Source organism: Nerophis lumbriciformis, linkage group LG21, assembly GCF_033978685.3.
Source record: "Nerophis lumbriciformis linkage group LG21, RoL_Nlum_v2.1, whole genome shotgun sequence".
Lineage (NCBI taxonomy): Eukaryota > Metazoa > Chordata > Actinopteri > Syngnathiformes > Syngnathidae > Nerophis > Nerophis lumbriciformis.
The window spans coordinates 29,051,324-29,077,500 of NC_084568.2; the positions used below are offsets into that span (position 1 = coordinate 29,051,324).

The 26,177-nt window shown below is 39.2% G+C and overlaps 1 protein-coding gene across 2 annotated transcripts in view; it reads left to right on the forward strand.

Moving 5' to 3' along the window:
- tbc1d5 (TBC1 domain family, member 5) overlaps positions 1-26,177 on the forward strand; it is a 75,517-nt gene continuing 49,340 nt past the window's right edge. For both annotated transcript variants that reach the window (XM_061982494.2, XM_061982495.2), the window contains exons 1-3: positions 1-145; positions 21,021-21,068; positions 24,436-24,554. In XM_061982494.2, the coding sequence (XP_061838478.1) occupies positions 24,455-24,554 (100 nt within the window). In that variant the 5' untranslated portion in view covers positions 1-145; positions 21,021-21,068; positions 24,436-24,454. The remainder of the gene's footprint in view (positions 146-21,020; positions 21,069-24,435; positions 24,555-26,177) is intronic.

Below are 26,177 nucleotides of genomic sequence, written 5' to 3' on the forward strand. Positions count from 1 at the left end.
CCGGTCTTGCTCACTTCCTGACCTGACTGTCCCGCGACTGTTTACAAAGCTTCATCACTTCTTCAACGGCCCGCGGTCCTGCGTGAACACAAACCACGACACGGATGATGGTCGTGTGCGGACTGCCACGCTTCTGCTAAGAACTGTGAGTACTTCCGGCGTGCGAGAGAGTTTTTTTTTATCGTGACTTGTTACGTCGCTCTTTTTCGCCAGTGATGCTAGCTAGCTGGTAGCATGCGTAGGGCGGAAGTAGCCACGGGCCTTGCTAACAGCTGTGCTAACATCACATTAGCACACACACTCATGCCATCTTTAGTCTTTTAGTCCTTAATAACTTGCATTTTCAACGTCGCGGCATGCTAACTGTTCGCCTGCTTGCGTGTCGTTAAACCCCGTATCTGCCACCTCTAATCTCGGTGCAACTATGTCAAATATTATGCTGAATATATCAGATTTTGTATCTCGACAAACCATGATTTTAATGTCGTTTTAATGCATGTTTAACTTGCAGCTGTGTCAGTCATAAAGTGAGCGACAGTGATGAAATCTTGTTACGCATAGTGGAGTGGGGGCAATAATCGATTATCGAATTATCGCTCTCGAACAGTGGTTCTTAACCTTGTTGGAGGTACCGAACCCCACCAGTTTTATATGCGCATTCACCGAAACCTTCTTTAGTGGAAAAAAAAAAAAATATATATATATATATTTTCAAATTCAAGGCAAAGTTAGATGTTTTTTTACTGGTGCACAAAATGAGCCGTGCATGAACATCACGTTGTTTAAAGAACAAAACCAACACTATGCATGAACTCACAACAAATTACACACCTGCAACTCAGTGTGACTTCTGCTGTTGCCTTTGAGAGGCCACTTCTAGTGATGGGATTGGCAGTTCTTTTGACTGTACTGAGTCACTAGAATCAGTTCCTTAAATTGAGTCGTTCAAAAAATGTGTTCACCGAATCCCCCATCCTCCCCCCCCCAAAAAAAACTACTGTGCGTAGTACAGTACAGTGCAGACATTCGCGGGAGAAGCAGCAAATAGGGTGAACGCGAGTCCCTACACAGCTCTGTGCATGCAGTACACCAGGCAGTGAGTGACTGACACAGCGCCACAGTCAGCACAGTTCAGTACGTGAACCTGAATCACTTCTGCAGCAGCAGTTCTGTGTGCAGGTCGGCGAATCATGAGTCAGTCAGTAACAGCTTCCCCAGCGGCAGATCTCGGTGTGTGTCAGTTCGCGAACGACACAAGCCCTCAGCACCCAATGAACGACGCGCACATACCTGCCAATTACTCCGGTTTTCCCGTAATTAGTACGGTTTTCATCAACCTATTCCGGGTTACGGTTGCAGTGATAAAAAATACGGTTTTTCATTAATTAAAAAAAAATTTTTTTTTAAAGTTTTATTCACGAAATCGCGTAACAACAATGACAATCGACACTGCTTCCCGTAACTTCCTATCGAGCCATTCCGAATGCCATGCGCGAGGCTATTTATAGCACCGCTGCCAAGCACGAGGCACCTGTTGCCATTGTTTCCAAACCAGCGAACGATCATGGACTCAGCCGGAGAAAAATCGCAAACGAGTCTTAAACCGAAAAGAAAACTGCAGTCATTCCGTGAAGAATATTCAAAAGCCTATCCGGGAATAATTATCCGTTCCAAAAAGGGTGAAAACTACGCGAATTGCACCTTGTGCAGACAAGATTTTTCGATCGGACACGGAGGAATTAGCGATGTAAAAGACCACGTTGGGACAAAAAAACACAAGTCTAATGCCGTTGCTAGCGATACAAGTGGAAAACGTTCAACGTTTTTCGGATTTTAGCCACAAAAAGGTAATGACACCAATGTTATCTATTTGAATTGTTTAGTACTGTTATACTGTTAAAAGTGTTTATACTGTTTATGCTTTCAAGTCCAAGTTGAAGAAATCTTGTTAAATGTTGACAGCATAACTACCAAAATACAGAAGTATGTCCTTAATATTTTTGCAGTGCTATTTCTGTTGAAAAGTTAAAATGATTACATTAGAGATGTGATGTGCCACTTTTCAAGTGTCTGATGGCTTAAATTAATTTTCATTAATTTTTCATATTTTGAATTCTTTTGAAAGGCTTACAAAAAAACTACATTTGAATTGTAATTCCATGCTATTGACAGGACTATTAATTTTAATGAAGTTAGCTTACCATGTTTACAGTATGATAATTGTGATAGAAATGTGAATTTTAGGCACAGAATATTTTTTACAATTGAACAAGGCAGTAGATTATACAAGCTTGGACAGAAAGTTAATAATGACACCAATTTTTTTTTAAATGGAATTGTTTAGTACTGTTTTACCATTTGTTTACTGTAAAAAGTGTTTATACTGTTTATACTTTCAATTAACAAATTGAAGTCTTGTGAAAGGTTGACAGGATAACTGGCATTAACTGTCAAAATAATTTCAAACTATTGAAGTTAGCTTACAGAATAAACATGTCAATCAACCCATATGATTTTTGCTGTAATATTTTTGTTTTGAAAAGTCACTGTGACTGATAGAAAAGTGATGGTTTTAGCAACATTTTAACCTGTCTGAATGCTAATAATCATTTTGCGTCGGGGGGCGAACCCTGAACCCCCCACCAGGACTTTGTCCTGGACCTACCGGGGCCTGCGGCCCCTGGACCCTGGCTACTAGGTTTTTCTGATTTCAAAAGTTGGCAGGTCTGCGCGCACAGTGACTGAACGAGAGCCTCAATGTGACGTCCTCCTCCGCGACACAGTCAGTTCTCTGTGTCAGTAGGTTCGTGAGTCCTGATTCTGTCGTTCACTGAGTGATTCATGTCGTTAATCCGCGGTGAACGAATCGTTCGCTCAGTCCCTCCCCCCGCCCCCATGATGAGTAGCTGGCTGCGTTGTTCGCCGACGTCGAGGGTTCAGTGAGTCACAGAATGCGCCAGTTCCACTCATACCGGCATGGTCGCGGCGGAGCTCAACTGAACTGAGAAAGGAACGAATCAGTTCATGAAGTGATTCGGTTCAGTACGTTCACTCAAAAGATTTGTTCGTTCGAACGAATCGTTCGCGAACGACACAACATTAGCCACTTCAGATGTGCGTGGCTTCACCTTGGCAAGTGCCACTCTCATGTCATTTTAAATGATAAAATAAAATAATGTATTTATTTTCACAGCAAAGTCTGTTCCTTTTTTTCGTTTTCCACCCAGACATACAATACTAGTACACAGCTCATGAAAAACTATATTTTTTGTTATTGTCACTGTAAGGGGGCCAAAACACGTATATTAGAAAATAATCTCATGGAAATGACAGCTGTTATTTGATTATAATAATAAAACATTTAATTTGTTATTTAGTCAGGTTTGGGACAGGTGTGCTCACATGTGCTCCACTGAATGCTCAAGGAGTTTTTGCGTTTGCTCACGCAGATGGAAAATTAGAGGGAACATTGTTTGAGGGTATCCATAATACGCCGATAAGGAGCAGTTTTTATTTACACAATGAGTCGGGTGTGTCTTGACCTCCGCCGCGAAGGCTCTACCGAACCCCTGAAGCCGACTCACCGAACCCCTAGGGCAGTGATTTTCAACTTTTTTTGAGCCAAGGCACATTTTTTGTGTTGACAAAATCCGTAGGCACACCACCAGCAGAAATCATTAAACAACGAAACTCAGTTGACAGAAAAAAGTCGTTGTCGCAATTGTTGGATATGAATTTAAACCATAACCAAGCATGCATCACTATAGCTCTTGTCTCAAAGTAGGTGTACTGTCACCACCTGTCACATCACCCCCTGACTTATTTGGAGTTTTTTGCTGTTTTCCTGTGTGTAGTGTTTTAGTTCTTGTCTTGCGCTCCAATTTTGGTGGCTTTTTCTCTTTTTTTGGTATTTTCCTGTAGCAGTTTCATGTCTTCCTTTGAGCGATATTTCCCGCATCTACTTTGTTTTAGCAATCAAAGATATTTCAGTTGTTTTTATCCTTCTTTGCATGGACATTGTTGATTGTCATGTCATGTTCGGATGTACATTGCGGACGCCGTCTTTGCTCCACAGTAAGTCTTTGCTGTCGTCCAGCATTCTGTTTTTGTTTACTTTGTAGCCAGTTCAGTTTTAGTCTCGTTCTGCATAGCCTTCCCTAAGCTTCAATGCCCTTTCTTAGGGGCATTCAGCTTGTGTTTATTTTTGGTTTAAGCATTAGAAACCTTTTTACCTGCACACTGCCTCCCGCTGTTTCCGACATCTACAAAGCAATTAGCTACCTGCTGCCACCTACTGATATGAAAGAGTATTACAGGGTTACTCTGCCAACCTCTAGACAGCACCGACACTCAACAACAACACATCATTTGCAGACTATAATTACTGGTTTGCAAAAAATATTTTTTTACCCCAAATAGGTGACATTAGATCATCTCCCACGGCACACCAGACTGTATCACACGGCACACACTCCTGCGGCACAGTGGTTGAAAATCACTGCCCTAGGGTTCTATCGACGAATCAACGTGTTTTGAAAAGGACATGGAACATACGCCGTGTAGCTTTGCTCCTGACCATCTAACAGTGTTTTTCAACCTTTTTTGAGCCAAGGCACTTTTTTTTTTTTCATTAAAAAAATACGGAGGCACACTCCACCAGGTTGTGCCTTATTTTGAGTTTGTTGTTGTTTGTGGTGCTTTAGTTCCTGTCTTGCGCTGTTATTTTGGTGACTCTTCCTGTTTTGTTGGTGTTCTCCTGTAGCAGCTTCACGCCTTCCTTTGAGTGCTTTTGCCCACACCTGCTTTGTTTTCGCAATCAAGACTATTGAATAGAGATGTCCAATAATGTTTTTTTTGCCGATATCCGATATTCCGATTGTCCAACTCTTTACCGATATCAACAGTCGTGGAATTAACACATTATTATGCCTAATTTTGTTGTGATGCATTAAACAATGTAACAAGGTTTTCCAAAATAAATCAACTCAAGTTATGGAAAAAAATGCCAACATGGCACTGCCATATTTATTATTGAGGTCACAAAGTGCATTGTTTTTTTAACATGCCTCAAAACAGCAGCTTGGAGTTTGGGACATGCTCTCCCTGAGAGGGGGTTACAGGGGGGGTGTATATTGTAGCGTCCAGGAAGAGTTAGTGCTGCAAGGGGTTCTGGGTAGAGATGTCCGATAATATCGGCCTGCCGATATTGGCCGATAAATGCGTTAAAATGTAATATCGGAAATTATCGGTATCGTTTTTTTTATTATCGGTATCGTTTTTTTAATTTTTATTAAATCAACATAAAAAACACAAGATACACTTACAATTAGTGCACTAACCCAAAAAACCTCCCTCCCCCATTTACACTCATTCACACTCATTCACACAAAATGGTTGTTTCTTTCTGTTATTAATATTCTGGTTCCTACATTATATATCAATATATATCAATACAGTCTGCAAGGGATACAGTCCTTAAGCACACATGATTGTGCCTGCTGCTGGTCCACTAATAGTACTAACCTTTAACAGTTAATTTGACAAATTTTCATTAATTACTAGTTTCTATGTAACTGTTTTTATATTGTTTTACTTTCTTTTTTATTCAAGAAAATGTTTTTAATTTATTTATCTTATTTTATTAAGTTTTTTAAAAAGTACCTTATCTTCACCATACCTGGTTGTCCAAATAAGGCATAATAATGTGTTAATTCCACTACTGCATATATCGGTTGATATCGGTATCGGTTGATATCGGTATCTGTAATTAAAGAGTTGGACAATATCGGAATATCGGATATCGGCAAAAAGCCATTATCGGACATCCCTAGTTCTGGGTATTTGTTCTGTTGTGTTTATGTTGTGTTACGGTGCGGATGTTCTCCCGAAATGTGTTTGTCATTCTTGTTTGGTGTGGGTTTCACAGTGTGGCGCATATTTGTAACAGTGTTAAAGTTGTTTATACGGCCACCCTCTGTGTGACCTGTATGGCTGTTGACCAAGTATGGATGCATTCACTCGTGTGTGAAAAGCCGTAGATATTATGTGATTGGGCCGGCACGCAAAGGCAGTGCCTTTAAGGTTTAGTGACGCTCAGTACTTCTCCCTACGTCCGTGGACCACTCCGTACAGCGGCGTTTTAAAAAGTCATACATTTTACTTTTTGAAACCGATACCGATAATGTCCGATATTACATTGTAAAGCATTTATCGGCCGATAATATCAGCAGTCCGATATTATCGGACATCTCTACTATTGAAGTTGTGCGTACGATATCCTTCTTTGTGGGGACATTGTTGATTGACATGTCATGTACGGATGTGCTTTGTGGACGTCTTTGTTCCACATGCTGTAAGTTTTTGCTGTCGTCCAGCATTCTGTTTTTGTTGACTTTGTAGCCAGTTCAGTTTTACTTTTGTTTGACATAGTCATCCCTATGCTTCAGTGCCTTTTCCTAGCGGGACTTGCCTTTTGTTAATTTTTGGTTTAAGCGTTACATACCTTTTTACCTGCACGCTGTCTCCCGCTGTGCTCTGCATATTGGGATCACGACAAACCGTCCTCGACGCGTTCCGACTTCTACAAAGCAATGAACTACCTGCTGCCACCTACTGGTATGGAGTATTACAATATTACCCTGCCAAGCTCTACACAGCACAGGCACTAGACAACGGCACATTATTATGATTATTGATTTGCAAAACATATTTTTTGGACCAATTAGGTGAAGTTGCATAATTTCCCACGGCACACCAGGCAATATCTCACGGCACACTAGTGTGACGCGGCACAGTGGTTGAAAATCACTGATCTAACACACACACAGAGTGTGTTGTATATCTAATCATGCAAATGTACCTTTTAATAAACGAGCAGCAACGTTTGGACTGGCATAACAGCGCCCCCACCTGGCTTTGGAGAGGCACATTATTAATCGTACAGAGGGTGAAGTTATTGTACAATCAATACCGTCAATGTTTGACAAGACAAGTTGTGGACGACAACAGCAGGCTTTTGTGATCCTGCTGGGAAGTGCAAAATCACGGGTGTCGAGTTTTATTATCTACATATAAAATAAAGACTTCCCAGATTGCAACATTAAACTAGGGCTGCAACAACTAATCGATTAAAATCGATTATAAAAATAGTTGGCGATTAATTTAGTCATCGATTGGATCTATGCTATGTGCATGCGCAGAGACTACTTTTATTTTGTATTTTAATTTTTTAATTTTATTACTATTTATTTTTTTTTAAACTTATTTATAAACTGCAACATTTACAAACTGCTGAGAAACAATAATCAAAATAAGTATGGTGCTAGCATGGTGCCAGTATGCTGTTTTTTTCCCAATAAAATACTGGAAAGGATAGAAATGTAGTTTGTCTCTTTTATCCGATTATTAATCGATTAATCGATTATAAGGCACACTGTTCATTTAAAGTGCGCCTTATGGTCTGAAAAATATGGTATTTGCTTCCTCATATCATATTTGGTCACTGAATCAGTTCCCATTGAGGCACTTTCTGATGTTCTGCAGAGTTGAAGGTCCTGCGCTTGTTTTCCTCCGCTTGTGGAGCATGTGAGCAGCTGAGGGCTCCTGCATGGGTTCTGTGGCCCCTGTGGAGGGAGAGGCATGTGAGTTTGTTTAGCTGGGCTCTCTGCCTTCTTCTCATGTTTGCTAACAAGTCCAGCATCTGCATCATCAAATGTTTTGCTGAGGAAACACTGAAGCTTTTCATGTGCTCCCAGAGTCTACTTCTCCACTCTTGGCCCTTCAGACATACTCTATAACATTAGATTCACTTTCAGGGCAGTTTGACCTCACAGCAACCTCAAGCTGGTCTCTGTGCTTCTTCTATTTTCTATGCTTCTGCTATGTTCTATGCTTCTGTTATGTTCTATGCTTTTTCTGTGCTTCTTCTTAGGGCTGGGCGATATATCGATATACTCGATATATCGCGGGTTTGTCTCTGTGCGATATAGAAAATGACTATATCGTGATATTCGAGTATACGTTCTCACGCAGTTGCTTTTAGCTGCGGGCATTACACTACAGGCGTTTCTCACTCTTTCTTGTCTCTCCTTCTCACAGAGACATAAAACAAGCGCACCTTCTTACATACGTCACATACATATACGCCCTCGCGGAGCAGAGAGGTAGTGGCATGGGTAACGTTAGCTGTGGTGTGAGTGGTAATACGAGAGAAAGAAGGTGCGAATCTGGTAACAAATGAAGGAAGAATAATTAATTCCCAAGAAAAACAGCACGGTGTCCATCGTCTGGCGGTGGTTTGGCTTCAAGTGGGAATATGTCGAACATCCATCCATCCATCCATTTTCTACCGCTTATTCCCTTTGGGGTCGCGGGGGGCGCTGGAGCCTATCTCAGCTACGTAATTTGTTAAGTGTGGGGCAAAAGTGTTGCTACAAAAAGTAGCATTACTGCTAATATGTAGCATCATTTGAAAAGTCACCCGCTCGAGAATGAAGAGTGTTTGAAACTCTGCATGTCAACATCTCCGTTCGGTGCCACACCAACAAAATGCCGAGGCAACCATTTCCACATCAACACTGTATGAAAAAAATAGTCAACAACAGAAGGAGATGACGTCCGCAGGAACCTACCACATAGCAAAGGACATACACTATTTGATTTCCTATTATGCAGTTCATTTTTATTTGACAGTTATTGAAATATCTTGTGTGACATCATGCACAAAAGTGCACTTTCTTTGTTTTAAACTATTGGAGTGGCGGTCTGTACAAAAAGTGCACTTTAATTTAGTGTTGTTTTGATATGTCATCTTAGTGACATCATGCACAAAAGTGCACTCATAGCTTGTTTTAAAATGTCTCTGACAATCTTGCACTTTTTGTTTTGAAATGACATGAATGTTTGTGCCACTGCTTAATAACTGTTTAATAAATACAGTATTGGTCAATTGACTTAGTTGTGATTTCCCTCTCTGCATGAAAGTTTAAAATGAGCATATATTAATGCAGTATGAACAAGAATGTTTTAATGTAGACAAATAGAATCATCATACTGGTGTGATTATATGTATCAAGTGTTCATTCAAGGCTAAGGCAAAATATCGAGATATATATCGTGTATCGTGACATGGCCGAAAAATATCGAGATATTAAAAAAAGGCTATATCGCCCAGCCCTACTTCTTCTGTGCTTCTCCTATGTTTTATGCTTCTGCTATGTTCTATGCTTCTTGTATGTTCTATGGTTCTTTATTTGTCTATGCTTCTTTCTTCTGTGCTTCTATGTTCTACGATTCTACTTAGGGATGTCCGATAATGGCTTTTTGCCGATATCTGATATTGTCCAACTCTTTAATTACCGATACCGATATCAACCGATACCGATATCAACCGATATATACAGTTGTGGAATTAACACATTATTATGCCTAATTTGGACAACCAGGTATGGTGAAGATAAGGTACTTTTTTGAAAAAATTAATAAGATAAATAAATTAAAAACATTTTTTTGAATAAAAAAAAGTAAAACAATATAAAAACAGTTACATAGAAACTAGTAATTAATGAAAATTAGTAAAATTAACTTTCAAAGGTTAGTACTATTAGTGGACCAGCAGCACGCACAATCATGTGTGCTTACGGACTGTATCCCTTGCAGACTGTATTGATATATATTGATATATAATGTAGGAACCAGAATATTAATAACAGAAAGAAACAACCCTTTTGTGTGAATGAGTGTAAATGGGGGAGGGAGGTTTTTTTGGGTTGGTGCACTAATTGTAAGTGTATCTTGTGTTTTTTATGTTGATTTAATAAAAAAAAACGGGAAAAAAAAAACGATACTGATAAAAAAAAACGATACCGATAATTTCCGATATTACATTTTAACGCATTTATCGGCCGATAATATTGGACATCTCTAGTTCTACTATGTTTCCGCTATGGTCTATGTCTATGTTCTATGGTTCTCCTATGTTCTATACTTCTTCTATATTCTATGATCTCTACTTCTTCTGTGCTCTGCTTCTTCTATGCTCTCTGCTTCTTCTATGTTCCCTGCTTCTTCTATGCTTCTTCTATGTTCTATGTTTCTTCAAAGTATTATGGTCTATGCTTCTCCTACGTTTAATGCTTGTCTATGCTTCTAAGTTCAATTCTCCTATGTTCTATTGTGCATCTATGTTCTATGGTGCGTCTATGCTCCTTTGTGCTATGGACAAGAACACTGGCTCCTTTTATTGCCTGGGAAGAAATGCTGCCTTTCAGTTGGCCAAGTACTGAGGTGAAAATCTCCCCCTCCTTCCTGGAGCGTCAGCTGATGGTCGATTCTGAAATTTCCTCGTGACCTTGAGGAATGTGATGTTGGGCTTTAATCGAGCAGAAAGTGCAATATTTGTGCGAGTGTCACGGTCTGTGAAGGTGCGATGAAGGCAGCACTTTGAAACGGTTGCCACCGCAGGAACCTTTTGAAGGAAGGTTCCCATTGACCCGGTGGATTACAGTCAGTTCTCTCCGCGTTTCCTCCAAAAACCACCTGGGTAGATTTAGTTCCACACTTTAAAGAAAAGTTCCAGGAACTTTCAAGGGGCGGGCCATGTTGGAGCGCTGAGTGCTTGAACAGTTTCTAAAAACGTTGTTTTTGAAAACAACAATTTTGTACATCATGTGAGTCAACTTGTTTATTTGTTGTGTGTTTTTTAGAACATACTTGACAATAGGCTGCAACTAACAACTATTTCCATCTTAACGATTAATCGGATATTAAAGCGTACACATATTTAATGGCTCTAATATTTCCATCGACTTCTAAATGCAGCTTAAGTCATTTTAGGCATGTGCTTACAAACAACAAAGATGACTCATTCACAGTGTTGGGTTGGTTACTGAAAACCAGTAACTAGTTACAGTTACTAGTTACTTTATTTCAAAAGTAACTCAGTTACTAACTCAGTTACTTACACCAAAAAGTAATGCGTTACTGTGAAAAGTAACTATTTAGCTACTACTTCTACTTTTTTTTTTTTTTAAACCTCCCATTAATGCCCTTTTAGCCTTCATTTCAGTACTGTTATTGCACTGGAGAATAATACAATCTGTTGATCAACGTGACATGTATTTGCATCACTGAACTCTGCTAAGCAATGTGGTGTACATACAACACACAAAGACGAAGATATGTTTGAAAGGGCCAATTTGTTTCAGGCCAGAACAAATTGACACAACTATTTTAAATAGCTGCAACATAACATACATAATTAACAAACCGCATAATAACAACATGTCACAACATAGCTGTAAACCACACATGACAAACACACAAAGCCTAACCAGGCGTTTTTTTCTCTCAAGGAATTCTGAAATAAAATCATGTCTTCAGGAGATCAACACTGTACTGAAGCCCAGAACACTCTACACATTTCCCCACTTTTAGTTTAGAGATAAGGAAAGATTGGCCTGGCCCACTAGGATCCCTCTTTAGGTTTGGGAACTTTATAGTCTATACATTTAGAGTGATGTGATAATCAAACACTCTAGAATGAAAGAGCAACAGTATATAAGATAATTGACAGAGTGTGTGTACCTTCAGTGTTGAATGATGAGCAGAGGCAGAGTTTGGAGTGTTTTCTTTAGCTCGCTTTCCATTTTTATGTCCTCACTGTCCAGGTACTTGGAACATGTTTTCCGTGCCATTTGCCGTTTGACGCCCGGTATCATGCTAATTAGCTGCCTGAAAGCGGGTGACTCCACTGAAGAAATAGCCTACATGTCTTCTAGCACATACGCTGCAATGGCTCTATCAATGTTGTCCTTGCCAACAGTCCCTCCGTTAAAATCCAGCCGCTGCTGCTTAGGTGGTGGTGGAGGTGAAGTGTGTCTCTCTTTACTAGCTTCGTCCAAGCATGTTGCTTTTGTAGCTGTTTCAGCAGATTCAAATTGCTGTTTTGGGCAGTAGATAGGATCTTTGATCCAAGACGCAACTTACATTGTAAGTTGTGTCTTGACATTTATTATTTATTAATTAAAATGTTCTTTTCTTTGTGCTCAACAAAAGAAAAGTAGTGAGAATATCTCCATTTAACAAACTCGACTTCGGCTCCGCCATAATGTCTTGTTAGTAAACACAACACAGACACGCCCCTCCTGACATTTACGATTTTTATATTGTTATTTACGGATAAACTCTGACATTTATTATTTATAGATAAACGCTGACATTTATTATTTATGTTGTTATTTACAGATAAACGCTGACATTTATTATTTATATATTGTTATTTACAGATAAACACTAATATTTATTATTTATATATTATTTACAGATAAACACTAATATTTATTATTTATATATTGTTATTTACAGAAACACTGACATTTATTTATATATTATTTACAGAAACGCTGACATTTATTATTTATATATTGTTATTTACAGATAAACACTAATATTTATTATTTATATATTATTTACAGATTAACACTGACATGTATTATTTATATATTGTTATTTACAGAAACACTGACATGTAATAATTATATATTGTTATATACAGATAAACACTGGCATGTAATAATTATATATTATTTACAGATAAAGGCTGACATTTATTATTTATATGTTGTCTACAGATAAACGCTGACATTTATTATTTATGTTGTTATTTACAGATAAATGCTGACATTTATTATTTATATACTGCTATGTACAGATAAACACTGACATTATTTAAATAGTGTTATTTACAGATAAACACTGACATTATTTAAATGTTATTTACAGATAAACACTGACATTTATTATTTATATATTGTTATTTACAGATAAACACTGACATTTATTATTTATATATTGTTATTTACAGGTAAGCACTGACATTTATTATTTATATATTGTTGTTTACAGGTGAAATGGACCAAAAGGAATCACCTGACACTCATGAATTCATCTTTTATTGATAGGACCACTTTTTGGGTGTTCTTCATATGTAAAATCTGGTACACTTTGTTTTTAAATCAGCTTTGTATTTCTTTACTTACACTTTAGTAAAATAACTCTGACCTAATATTGTCTGTTTATTGACATGGTATCAGTGTAGTAATATACTGTAGTACAAATAATAAAAGTATGTATGATTTGTGCTGATACTGATCAGATATCAACATCCGTATCGTTTTGGAAATGTAAATTGGGGACACTACTCTCTCTCAGTATGATACAGTGCTTGATATCGTGCAGATCTACTTTTTGAAGTAACTGCTGAGTGTAGAAAATCATGATTTGAATGAAACATCTTCCATAATTGAGATTGTGCCAGGTGCAGCAGGTGCAATTATGCGCATGCTAATTTGCATCACGCCGTCTCACGTCAGCCTCAAGGAAAATGAAACAAACGCAGCAGAAAACAGGACTGCGTTCCCTGCATAATCGTCATGATCTTTGTTGATCTCATCTAAGAAGACGGGACACTGGATGCATGCAAGCCTGAAAATATCTTCTTGAAGGATGTTATTTTTGGCCGCAAGTCATGACTTAAAGATATAAACACAAGCACTGCTGTACTCTCAGTGGACACTTCATTAGGTACACAGGCATGATCCAATGACCTGTTGCATTTCTGCATTAGAAGCATGCAGTGTACTTCTACACCACTGCAAAATTAAACTAGTATTTGTAAAGGCAGAAGTAGCGTTCCTAATGTGATGGCAATGTTCTAAAGTCATATCAGGGCTGCAACGATTCATTCCATTAGAACAATCTTCCATTAATCGTTTAATGAGTGTAACTCGTCTGGAAATCCTGGACTGCATAAGAGAAGGTGAAAGAAGATTTAAAAAAGTTAAATAGCAGGTAAATAGACGGTAAACAAGATAAATAAAAGGTAAGTAGAAGATGGTAAATTGAGTAGTAAAGGAAGGTAAACAAAGGTACAACAAGTTAAAAAGAAGGTACAAGGTCAATTAAAGGTATAAGAAGGAAAATAAAAGGCCAAAAAACATAAATAGAAGGTAAACAAGGTAGAAACAGGTAAAAAAGATAAACAAAAAAGTTAAGGTAAATGGAAGGCAGAAGACGGTGAATTTATATAAAAAAGGTAAAGAATGTGAATACAAGACAAAGGAAGGTTAAAAAAAAAGCTTTAAAAAAGTTAATTAGAAGGTTAACGGTGGTAAAAGAAGGTAAACAAAGTCAAATGAAACGCAAAAGACGGTAAAAAAAAAAAAAAAAAATCGAAGGTGAAAAAGATTTTTTTAAAAGGTGAGAAATACTAAAAACATAAAATGAAAGTAACAACCCAAGTAAATAGAAGACAAAATAAGGTAAATAGAAGGTAAAACATAATAAATAAAAGGGAAACAAAGGTAATAGAAGGCAAAAAAGGTCAAACAGGATTAAACAAGGTAAATAGACAGTAAAAAGGATTAATAAAGGGTGAAAGATGATTAAAAAAAATACTGAAGGCAAATAAAATGTAAAGGAAAGTAAAAAAAGTAAAGACAAAAGAAGGTAAAACTAAATAAATCAAACGTAAATAAAGGCAAACAGTTGTAAAATAAGGTAAAACATGATTAAAAGGGTAAATAGACATTTAAAAAGGATAAATAAAAGGTGTAAGATAGTAAACAAACATTGAAGGCAAATTAAAGGTAAAAGTAAATGAAGACAAAATAAGGTAAAACAAGATAAATAAAATGTAAAAGAAGTAAAATGTATGGTACAATAAGGTAAAACAGGATGAATAGAAGATAAGTTTGTGACGGTTATGGCAAGCAGAAACTGAACTTTGTTTATTTCAATTCTTTTCCCTAAAGTACACGTTGATGCTGTCAAGGGTCTTTTAGTTGATGATTATAATAATTAATAGCTGCATCTTGTTGTTTCATGCACATCACAACAGTGCTAGAAAGGAGGGATGAACTGTGAGCGATGTTTCCAACAACTCTTTCCACTTTGTAGCAGCGCCCAACTCTCATGGTTAATCGCTTTAAGAGATTCCTTTTCCTTGCCTTATTTCCACAATTAATCAACGGGGAAGAGAACCTCGGGCTGAGTGCAAGCGTGCTATTATTCTGTATTAGGCTGCCCATTTTCATAAAGGCGGAATAATCCCCAGTCGGATAAAGCCTAGAGGCCCCATTGGTTAACCTAGATTGCCTTCCTTCCTGGGAGGACTTTGTTCCCAACTACGATGACTTGTTTTTACTGATGTGATCAGATGTCGCAAATATGCTTTGGTGAAGCAGCTACGCCAAGGCTTGCTTCCTCTAAGCCTTCTCCAAAGATGACGTGCCAGCATGCAGACTTAGATGACATCATCTCACAATATCTTGGTGACTTCCACAGCTCCTCTTTTGGTGATGTGACAGGCACAAATAGCAACTCGAGTGCTCTTATTGTAAATGTTGGTTTTATAGTCCACACATTTATTTTCCCCACACTTTCTTGATCACGGGCCGCAACAAATAGATTTGACATAACCGTTCATAAAGCACATTATAAATGTAGCGTGTCGTTACGGCCTGGACCATATGGCCTAAAAATAAACTGCGTTTGCGATTTCTTCCATTTTTTTCCATTATTTTTTGGAAGAAACTACAACATTCAAATGATCAAGGATGTTTATGGTGTAAGTTTATATCAGCAAAATGATACATCACATTATTCCATTTTCTCGTTACAGCATGTCCGCTTATTTAATCTGACCCCTTTTTGTTTTATAGCAACTTCTAACACATTTGTTTGGACTCACAGTGAATGAGTACATAAATGAGGACTATATTTTCCAGTCTGTAGAGCGCATCAAATTCTAGAATAAATAAATATTTTACATATATCAGCCGCAGATATATACCGGGACAAAGTATTTAGCATACATACCTTAATTGTTTTCAAACGGCAGTTAAACGGCTGATCAAACAAAACAGAAGTCATCGTCATGGACCCACTAGCTGCGCAAGCTAGCTCTCCAATCAGCTAAACCGACTCAATAACTCAACGGTGATGTTTTGGTGGATTTACGAATACAAAACGAATGCCTTTATACAAACCCCGTTTCCATATGAGTTGGGAAATTGTGTTAGATGTAAATATAAACGGAATACAATGATTTGCGAATCCTTTTCAACCCATATTCAATTGAATGCACTACAAAGACAAGATATTTGATGTTCAAACTCATAAACTTTATTTATTTTTTGCAAATAATAATTAACTTAGAATTTCATGGCTGCAACACGTGCCAAAGTAGTTGGGAAAGGGCATGTTCACCACTGTGTTACATCACCTTTTCTTTTAACAACACTCACTAAACGATTGGGAACTGAGGAAACTAATTGTTGAAGCTTTGAAAGTGGAATTCTTTCCCATTCTTGTTTTATGTAGAGCTTCAGTTGTTCAACAGTCCGTGGTCTCCGCTGTCGTATTTTACGCTTCATAATGCGCCACACATTTTCGATGGGAGACAGGTCTGGAGTGCAGGCGGGCCAGGAAAGTACCCGCACTCTTTTTTTACGAAGCCACGCTGTTGTAACACGTGCTGAATGTGGCTTGGCATTGTCTTGCTAAAATAAGCAGGGGCGTCCATGAAAAAGACGACGCTTAGATGGCAGCATATGTTGTTCCAAAACCTGTATGTACCTTTCAGCATTAATGGTGCCTTCACAGATGTGTAAGTTACCCATGTCTTGGGCACTAATGCACCCCCATACCATCACAGATGCTGGCTTTTGAACTTTGCGTCGATAACAGTCTGGATGGTTCGCTTCCCCTTTGGTCCGGATGACACGATGTCCAATTTCCAAAAACAATTTGAAATGTGGACTCGTCAGACCACAGAACACTATTCCACTTTGCATGAGTCCATCTTAGATGATCTCGGGCCCAGAGAAGCCGGCGGCGTTTCTGGATGTTGTTGATAAATGGCTTTTGCTTTGCATAGTAGAGCTTTAACTTGCACTTACAGATGTAGCGACGAACTGTATTTAGTGACAGTGGTTTTCTGAAGTGTTCCTGAGCCCATGTGGTGATATCCTTTAGAGATTGATGTCGGTTTTTGATACAGTGCCGTCTGAGGGATCGAAGGTCACGGTCATTCAATGTTGGTTTCCGGCTATGCCGCTTACGTGGAGTGATTTCTGCAGATTCTCTGAACCTTTTGATGATATTATGGACCGTAGATGTTGAAATCCCTAAATTTCTTGCAATTGCATTTTGAGAAACGTTGTTCTTAAACTGTTTGACTATTTGCTCACGCAGTTGTGGACAAAGGGGTGTACCTCGCCCCATCCTTTCTCGTGAAAGACTGAGCATTTTTTGGGAAGCTGTTTTTATACCCAATCATGGCACCCACCTGTTCCCAATTAGCCTGCACACCTGTAGGATGTTCCAAATAAGTGTTTGATGAGCATCCCTCAACTTTATCAGTATTTATTGCCACCTTTCCCAACTTCTTTGTCACGTGTTGCTGGCATCAAATTCTAAAGTTAATGATTATTTGCAAAAAAAAAAAAATGTTTATCAGTTTGAACATCAAATATGTTGTCTTTGTAGCATATTCAACTGAATATGGGTTGAAAATGATTTGCAAATCATTGTATTCCGTTTATATTTACATCTAACACAATTTCCCAACTCATATGGAAACAGGGTTTGTAAGTAGCATAGTCGCTAATGCTAACAACGCTAGCTTGATTACATTACGATCGCACGTGTATATATGCACGAAAACACTCCTACAGCCATCACATATGGGACGGTTTAGTGAGTAAGAATTGTTTTAGTTGTATTTTAAAACTTACAGATGTTGCGTGGAGTGATGAATGAAGAATCCATACGAGTAGTAACGCTATGGACAAATGGTAGACGAAACAGGACTATACCTCCGGTTTAATGCACGGAACAGGAAGTACATTTTCAACCTGCAGCACCTGCAGAGAGCGAACTCGTCCAAAAGATGGCGTCATAGCGCAAACAGTAACACACCTTTTCAGCGTCTCTGTCGGCGTTAAGTATTTGTTGAGTACAAAACATTATTGCCGTTAGCGAAGACTAAGGATGATTTTCGAAAACCGGTTCTCCCGATGCTTTTGGTAAGAAAAGAACCGATTCCATGGATTCGAATCCCTTTTTGAGAACCGGTTCCCGTCATCGAAGCCTCTATACCATATTTTCGTGACCAGAGGGCGCACCGTATTAAAATGCGCCGTGTCAGTTACGGGTGCTATTTCTGTATTTAGCGCATAAATAAGGCGCATCGTATTTGTGGGCGCAAGCATGGTTAAACATACGTTAGCTTAAAACATACGCTAGCATTGATTGATTGATTGATTGAGACTTTTATTAGTACCGGTAGGTTGCACAGTGAAGTACATATTCCGTACAATTGACCACTAAATGGTAACACCCGAATAAGTTTTTCAACTTGTTTAAGTCGGGGTCCACTTAAATTGATTCATGATACAGATATATACTATCATCATAATACAGTCATCACACAAGATAATCACATTGAATTATTTACATTATTTACAATCCGGGGTGGGGTTAGGTTTGGTTGTTATCATCAGTCATCAACAATTGAGAACAGAGAAATGGATATTGGAACAGAGAGATCGCGATCGATCAGAAGGCATAAGAAAAAGTATCTGCATTTGATTATTAACGTTAGTTTAGGGTTGTAGCTGCCTGGAGGTGAACTTTTATTGCGGTTTTGAAGGAGGATAGAGATGCACTTTCTTTTATACCTGTTGGGAGCACATTCCACATTGATGTGGCATAGAAGGAGAATGAGTTAAGACCTTTGTTAAATCGGGATCTGGGTTTAACGTGGTTAGTGGAGCTCCCCCTGGTGTTGTGGTTATGGCGGTCATTTGCGTTAAGGAAGTAGTTTGACATGTACTTCGGTATCAGGGAAGTGTAGCGGATTTTATAGACTAGGCTCAGTGCAAGTTGTTTTACTCTGTCCTCCACCCTGAGCCAGCCCACTTTGGAGAAGTGGGTAGGAGTGAGGTGGGATCTGGGGTGGAGGTCGAGAAGTAATCTGACTAGCTTGTTCTGGGATGTTTGGAGTTTAGATTTGAGGCATGCATGGACGCTGTTTTAAAAAGTCTTTAAAGTCACCAAAAAAGAATAGACAATGAAGGTGAAGGCAAAAGAGTGAGGAGTGTCCTGACCAGATATCTAGATCTAAACTACTTCCATAACGTAAATGACCGTCATAGCCACAACACCAGGGGGAGCTCCACAAACCACGTTAAACCCAGATTGCGATCTAACAAAGGTCTTAACTCATTCTCCTTCTATGCCACATCAATATGGAATGCACTCCCAACAGGTGTAAAAGAAAGTGCATCTCTATCCTCCTTCAAAACCGCACTAAAAGAACACCTCCAGGCAACTACAACCCCAGACTAACACCCTCCCCCACCACATCCCACCTCCCCGGATTGTAAATAATCAAATGTATATACTTGTTCTTATGCTTTCTGAACTCACTATGTTCACTGCTCGCTGTACATATCCTACCAAGTCAGACCTACACTGTTTCAATGTCCATTTCTCAGATGATATAATTGTTGATGACTGAAGTGCTGATATCAACCAAACCTGTGCAACCTACTAATAAAAGTTTCAATCAATCAATCAAATCCCTAGATTGATTGATGTAAAATGTTATTTATCACTTAGTTTACTTTCACGTGTCCATTAAAGATTTGATTAATTTATGATGGCTCAGGTGTGATTCACTACAATAGGGCCCCACAGCACATTGGATTCCAGTTAATTGAAATACCACAACACTGGATATTGTTCAGATAAGTTAAATTTAAGAACATGCACACAAAGCAACACCGGAGGTGACTATGACGTGCGCATTTTCCGCGCATGCGTACTAGGTCGCGTTGCGCCAGCGGACAGAGGGGGGTGGGGGTCTTAAACGACCATTGTGTGTGTGTGTGTGTGGACAAGGATAAGGTTAGGTGGGATTTACCCTGGATAACCTTAGCCAGTGTAGAAGGGGCCTGAGTCCGACTTTTCAAAAACTGAACACGATCGGATTAAGGTGTTTCCATGGGTTGTGGGAGGTTTATTTACAGCCGAACTATTTGAGAAGTACACTCATTTACAGATGGGAAAGTTTTGTAACGTTTCAGACTTTCCTCCGCTTGCGAAGTAGAAACAACAACAAGGCAACTTTTCCTCATTATACACCAATGATGGCTATAGCCAGCAAGTTTGCATTTACTTACCGCCAGAATTACGAGTATCATCAGTAGCACAACACTAAAGTTTTGTTTACTTTTTCTGTACTCTGTTCTGTACTGCTACAATAATTGGCAATTGGTTGTGGATTTAATAAGTATTACTTGGTTATAATGCGACCCCGAAAGGGACAAGCGGTAGAAAATGGATGGATGGATGGTTATTACCATATTTTTCGGAGTATAAGTCGCACCGGAGTATAAGTCGCACCTGCCGAAAATGCATAATAAAGAAGGAAAAAAACATATATAAGTCGCACTGGAGACGGCCAAACTATGAAAAAAACTGTGACTTATAGTCCGAAAAATACGGTATATAAATACAGTATTTCACCTCGAATGTCACTCAATTCCATAAGAATTAAAAGTTATTGTGGGTTTTTTTGTTACAAAAATGAGTATATTTTAAGTATCATTTAGGCACTGTTTTTCAAGAATCAATTTAGTCCAAGTATGGGTTAAAGTGTAACCGATAGTCATGCCTACTCACTGGCAACCCAATCTTTTTGTAGTTGAAACATATTTGTTTTGCCCATTACATTTACACGCACATGTGTCATGGACACTAATGTAAATTAGACAATGAAATGGTTTTCAAAGTGAAATGACTGTATCGTTGCTTTAAAACATGAATATGCAACAGCTGTGATAACGTCAAACCAACAACAAACTTGTATATCAATTGTTTTATTTGTGGATTGAAACAAAAGAAGTGACAATAAAAAGTCGATTGATTGTTGTTCTTTTCCTCTCCCCATGCAGACACGTCCTCTTTGAGTCTTGGCTGGGGACACTTACAAGGCCGTGATTGTAAGTAGCGAAAATCTCCTCAGTCTTTAGCAGACTTAGCTTGTGGATGTTTCAGAACAGTCTCTGATGCAGATTGTGTGCCATTCTCAACTGTCAGTAGACAAGCAGGGCATTAGATACAGTGGAAACCCGATTTACGAACTTCATTTGCTCTTGAACATTATTCGCAAACCGAAAAGTTTGTAAAGTGAAGCAGAGTTCCCCATAAGAAACAATGTAAACTAGAGATGTCCGATAATGGCTTTTTTGCCGATATTCCGTTATTGTGCAACTCTTAATTACCGATTCCGATATCAACCGATACCGATATATACAGGTACAGTCGTAGAATTAACTCATTATTATGCCTAATTTTTTTGTGATGCCCCGCTGGATGCATTAAACAATGTAACTTTACCATGAATTGATTAACGTGGACCCCGACTTAAACAAGTTGTACTATACTTTGACTTTCACAAAGTGCATTATTTTTTTATTTTTTTTAAACATGCCTCAAAACAACAGCTACAAAAACAATGAAGGCACACAATTTCAGTCCAGAGTATACTGGAGCATACTTGCCAACCTTGAGACCTCCGAATTTGGGAGATGTGGGGGGGGGGGTTTGATGGTAGTGGGGGTGTATATTGTAGCATCCCGGAAGAGTTAGTGCTGCAAGGGGTTCTGGGTATTTGTTCTGTTGTGTTACGGTGCGGATGTTCCCCGAAATGTTTGTCATTCTTGTTTGGTGTGGGTTCACAGTGTGGCGCATATTTGTAACAGTGTTAAAGTTGTTTATACGGCCACACTCAGTGTGACCTGTATGGCTGTTGATCAAGTATGCCTTGCATTCACCTATGTGTGTGTAAAAGCCGCATATATTATGTGACTGGGCCGGCACGCTGTTTGTATGGAGGAAAAGCGGACGTGACGACAGGTTGTAGAGGACGCTAAAGGCAGTGCCTTTAAGGCACGCCCCCAATAATGTTGTCTGTGTGGAAATCGGGAGAAATTCGGGAGATTGGTTGCCCCGGGTGATTTTCGGGAGGTGCACTGAAATTCGGGAGTCTCCCGGGAAAATCGGGAGGTTGAAACCGATACCGATAATTTCCGATATTACATTTTAAAGCATTTATCGGCCGATATCTCTAATATAAACATGAATAATTGGTTCCAGCCTCGTCAAAAGTCCCTATTTAGCAACATAACAAGAGGGCAATGGCTCAACAACCGCTTTTTTTTTTTATCCAAACATTACAGCAAGCCTAAATGTCAACATGCACACTCACACAAACGTCTTGTTGGTGCTCTCCAAAACCTAACCACCATGTTGCTTCAATAAAAACCAAAATATATTTGTGGCATTGTTCAATAATCTTTGAGTTTCAGAGTTATAAACGAGCAATGGCTTCACCTAGTCACTGCTAGCGTTGGCACAAACTAGCAGTGTGATGCGATCCTTCATCGGCTTGTGTCCCGGCAGTGCCTTCTCCTTCGCTGTAATTAAGGTCCGCTGTGGGATCTTTTTCGGTCTCATCAGGATTAAAGACTTGCTAAGGAACAATCGTCCTTCGCTGATAAAGTTCTCAAAGTGAAGGGGCTGCAAGCTGGAGGCTAACTAGCTAAAACGCCAGCTCAAAGCGGTTGTCTCGCAACCCCAAGCTTTACAGTGAGGCTGTGAGAGTTCGGACACATTTAAAGTGTTTCTTATCACATCAAGTGATCTCGAAGACAGGCTGACACAGCTCTGTGACAATCGTGGAAATAAACACGTCAGACGTGCCGCTCGCTGTTGAACAGGAAGTGACGTCATCAAAATGGCTTCAAGCAGCACACAAAATGAATGAATGAATTGTGCGCCGAGACTCAGACGCATGTTTGGCGCCATGTAAGCGTTCATAAACCGAAAATGTTGCAAGTAGAGGCGTTCTTAAATTGAGGTTCCACTGTACTTGGTATTGGATCTAGAGATGTCCGATAATGGCTTTTTTGCCGATATTCGATATTCCGATATTGTCCAACTCTTAATTATCGATTCCGATATCAACCGATACCGATATATACAGTTGTGGAATTAACACATTATTTTGCCTAATTTTGTTGTGATGCCCCGCTGGATGCATTAAACAATGTAACAAGGTTTTCCAAAATAAATCAACTCAAGTTATGGAAAAAAAATGCCAACATGGCACTGCCATATTTATTATTGAAGTCACAAAGTGCATCATTTTTTTTAACATGCCTCAAAACAGCAGCTTGGAATTTGGGACATGCTCTCCCTGAGAGAGCATGAGGAGGTTAGGGTTGGGGGGGGGGGCGGTGCTTTGGGCAGGGGTCGGGAACCTTTTTGGCCGAGAGAGCCAGGAAAGACAGATATTTTAAAATGTATTTCCGTGAGCGCCATATAGTATTTTTTAACACTGAATACAACTAAATGCGTGCATTTTCAAGTAAGACCAACATTTTTAAGAGTATAATAAGGCTCTTATTCTTTTTAATAACATTGTTATTCTGAAGCTAACCAATAATAAATAAAATACTTCTTACCATTAATGCGACCCTCCTGTACCCCAAAGACGGCTGAGATTGGCTGAGCCACCCGCAATCTTGAACAGGTGCGGTAGAAAACGGATGGATAGATTAAAATGCATGAGAATGTTTTATATTTTGAATGTTATTTTTAACACTGTGATTTGCAGCGGAATTATTCATTACTTATCGTATTAAGCAATGTCAGCTAAGATTTATCTGAGAGCCAGATGCAGTCATCAAAAGAGCCACATCTGGCTCGCGAGCCATAGGTTCCCTACGCCTGGGGTAGGGGGTAGCGGGGGGTGTATATTGTAGCGTCCCAGAAGAGTTAGTGCTGCAAGGGGTTCTGGGTATTTGTTCTGTTGTGTTTATGTTGTGTTACGGTGTGGGTTCACAGTGTGGCGCATATTTGTAACAGTGTTAAAGTTGTTTATACGGCCACCCTCAGTGTGACCTGTATGGCTGTTGACCAAGTATGCCTTGCATTCACTCGTGTGTGTGAAAAGCCGTAGACATTATGTGATTGGGCCGGCACGGATAGGCAGTGCCTTTAAGGTTTATTGGCGCTCTGTACTTCTCCCTACGTTCGTGTACACAGCTGCGTTTTAAAAAGTCATAAATTTTACCGATACCGATAATTTCCGATATTACATTTTAAAGCATTTATCGGCCGATATTATCGGACATCTCTAATTGGATCCATACCAAAATTCCCAGTATCGCCCACCCCTACAAGACACAAAGTCCTAAATCCTAGAAGGAGCAATTCAAGAAAAGTCCATTGTAAAAACAGGAAGTTGATGATTAGAGGAGTGTATACAAAATGTCCTGAGTGATTTTTGTGCCTCTGCGACAGACCAAGTGGCGCCAGGGCCATGCAGCACCCCAACTTCCAGACCCGCCACCCGCTCCAGACAGACGAGCAGCAGGAGACGGGCTTGGACCCGCTCAGCAATTTCAACAAGAACCGCAGCAGTAGGTCCCCACTTGGAGTTGTTTGCCTACTCGTTTAGTTCCATTCTCATCCCCGCCATCTTTGTGTTGGTGTGTGCGTGTCACACACGTGACCGCCGCCACCCGCAGGCTCAGCCTAAATGTTTATTGAGGTGAAGGCGTGAACGTTGGGGCTGGCATGTGGCGGCACTGATGAATATGCATAGTGAGTGTCCCGGTGGAACCATGCGCTCCTGTAATGAATGTTGATAGACAGATTTCCGACTTGACTGCATGTTCACCCGCGGGCCACATGAGACATATTACGTGCAATAAAGACAGCTCTGAACGTCGCATCATCATGCCGCCTGCTACTCTTTGTTTGAAAGTAGCAGTAGACTGGAAAAACAAGTTAATTGTGTTTGATTGTATCTATTAAAACATATCGAAGTGTATTTACAATCTGCAAAGTATGTGAAAATACTGTCTAAACATCCCAATATGCTACAAATTCAGTCGGCCGGTTAGAATATTACGCTCCGAATACCGTCAGCAATTTCCGTAGATTCTACTTCACTGTGGTAACACTTCTGCACTCTGACCATATTATTAGAGCAGTCATACTGGAAATATGCAAACATTAGATAGAGATGTGCTGTTTATCATTCACAATCCTTATGTAAGACAGGAACACGTGTTTTTATTTGTTTATGAATTCTAAATGCATAAATATAGATGGGTTCTACATGTAAAGCGACTTTGGGTACTTAGAAAAGTGCTATATAAATCCCAGTTATTATTATTATTATTATTATTATTATTATTATTATTATTATTAATGGTAAATAAATATCTAACAATTGAGTCAACAGATGGAGGATCCTCTCATTATACTCTCTTAAAATATCCAGAAAGTACCAACAATACTCCATTTACAATGTCATGACCTGAAAATTAACCAAATACGAGTGATTGTTATTATAAGACTATTTTAGCGGCACATTGATAGCAGTGAGCTAATGCTAGCTTACGCTGCTATTGTTGACACACTGAGCCGGCGGCTGCTTCTGCTTGGTCTCAAACTTGCTTATAGTAAATTCTAGATTATAATTCATGCATCTCTCACCTGCTACTAGACAAATGTAGCCATGGCTGGTCCACTTTCACATCCGAGATGGCGATATTACACACAGACGTTTGTTGCAGCGACTTTTTTTTAACCCTTCGTGATGATTGTGATTGATTCTTCATCCAAACGGAATTATGTGAGAATCCTGTCGGTTGGCATCTCAGCGAGAGTGGAAATATTACCGTAAGTGTTTGTTTTATTATGATTAGTTTGTACGTTTAGCACCTAGCAATGCTGCTAATGCTATGGTGTCACAATAAATCCATTGTCATTGTAGCTTGTGCAGCTTTTTGAGACATTTGTGATTAAGGGCTATATAAGTCAAATTTCGATTGATTGATTTAGCAGTCAGCTTCTAAAACTTATTGCTCAGCCTCTTTGTGTTGGGGATCAAAAATATATGGTTCTGGGTCATAATATGTCCCAAAGTAATCATTGTTGGCTCTCACAAATTCTGCTTGATTAGCATTGTTGTTGGTAAGATCATGGGACAGGCTTGCAAATTATCTCTAAAAATGGCAAGATTGGTACTATTT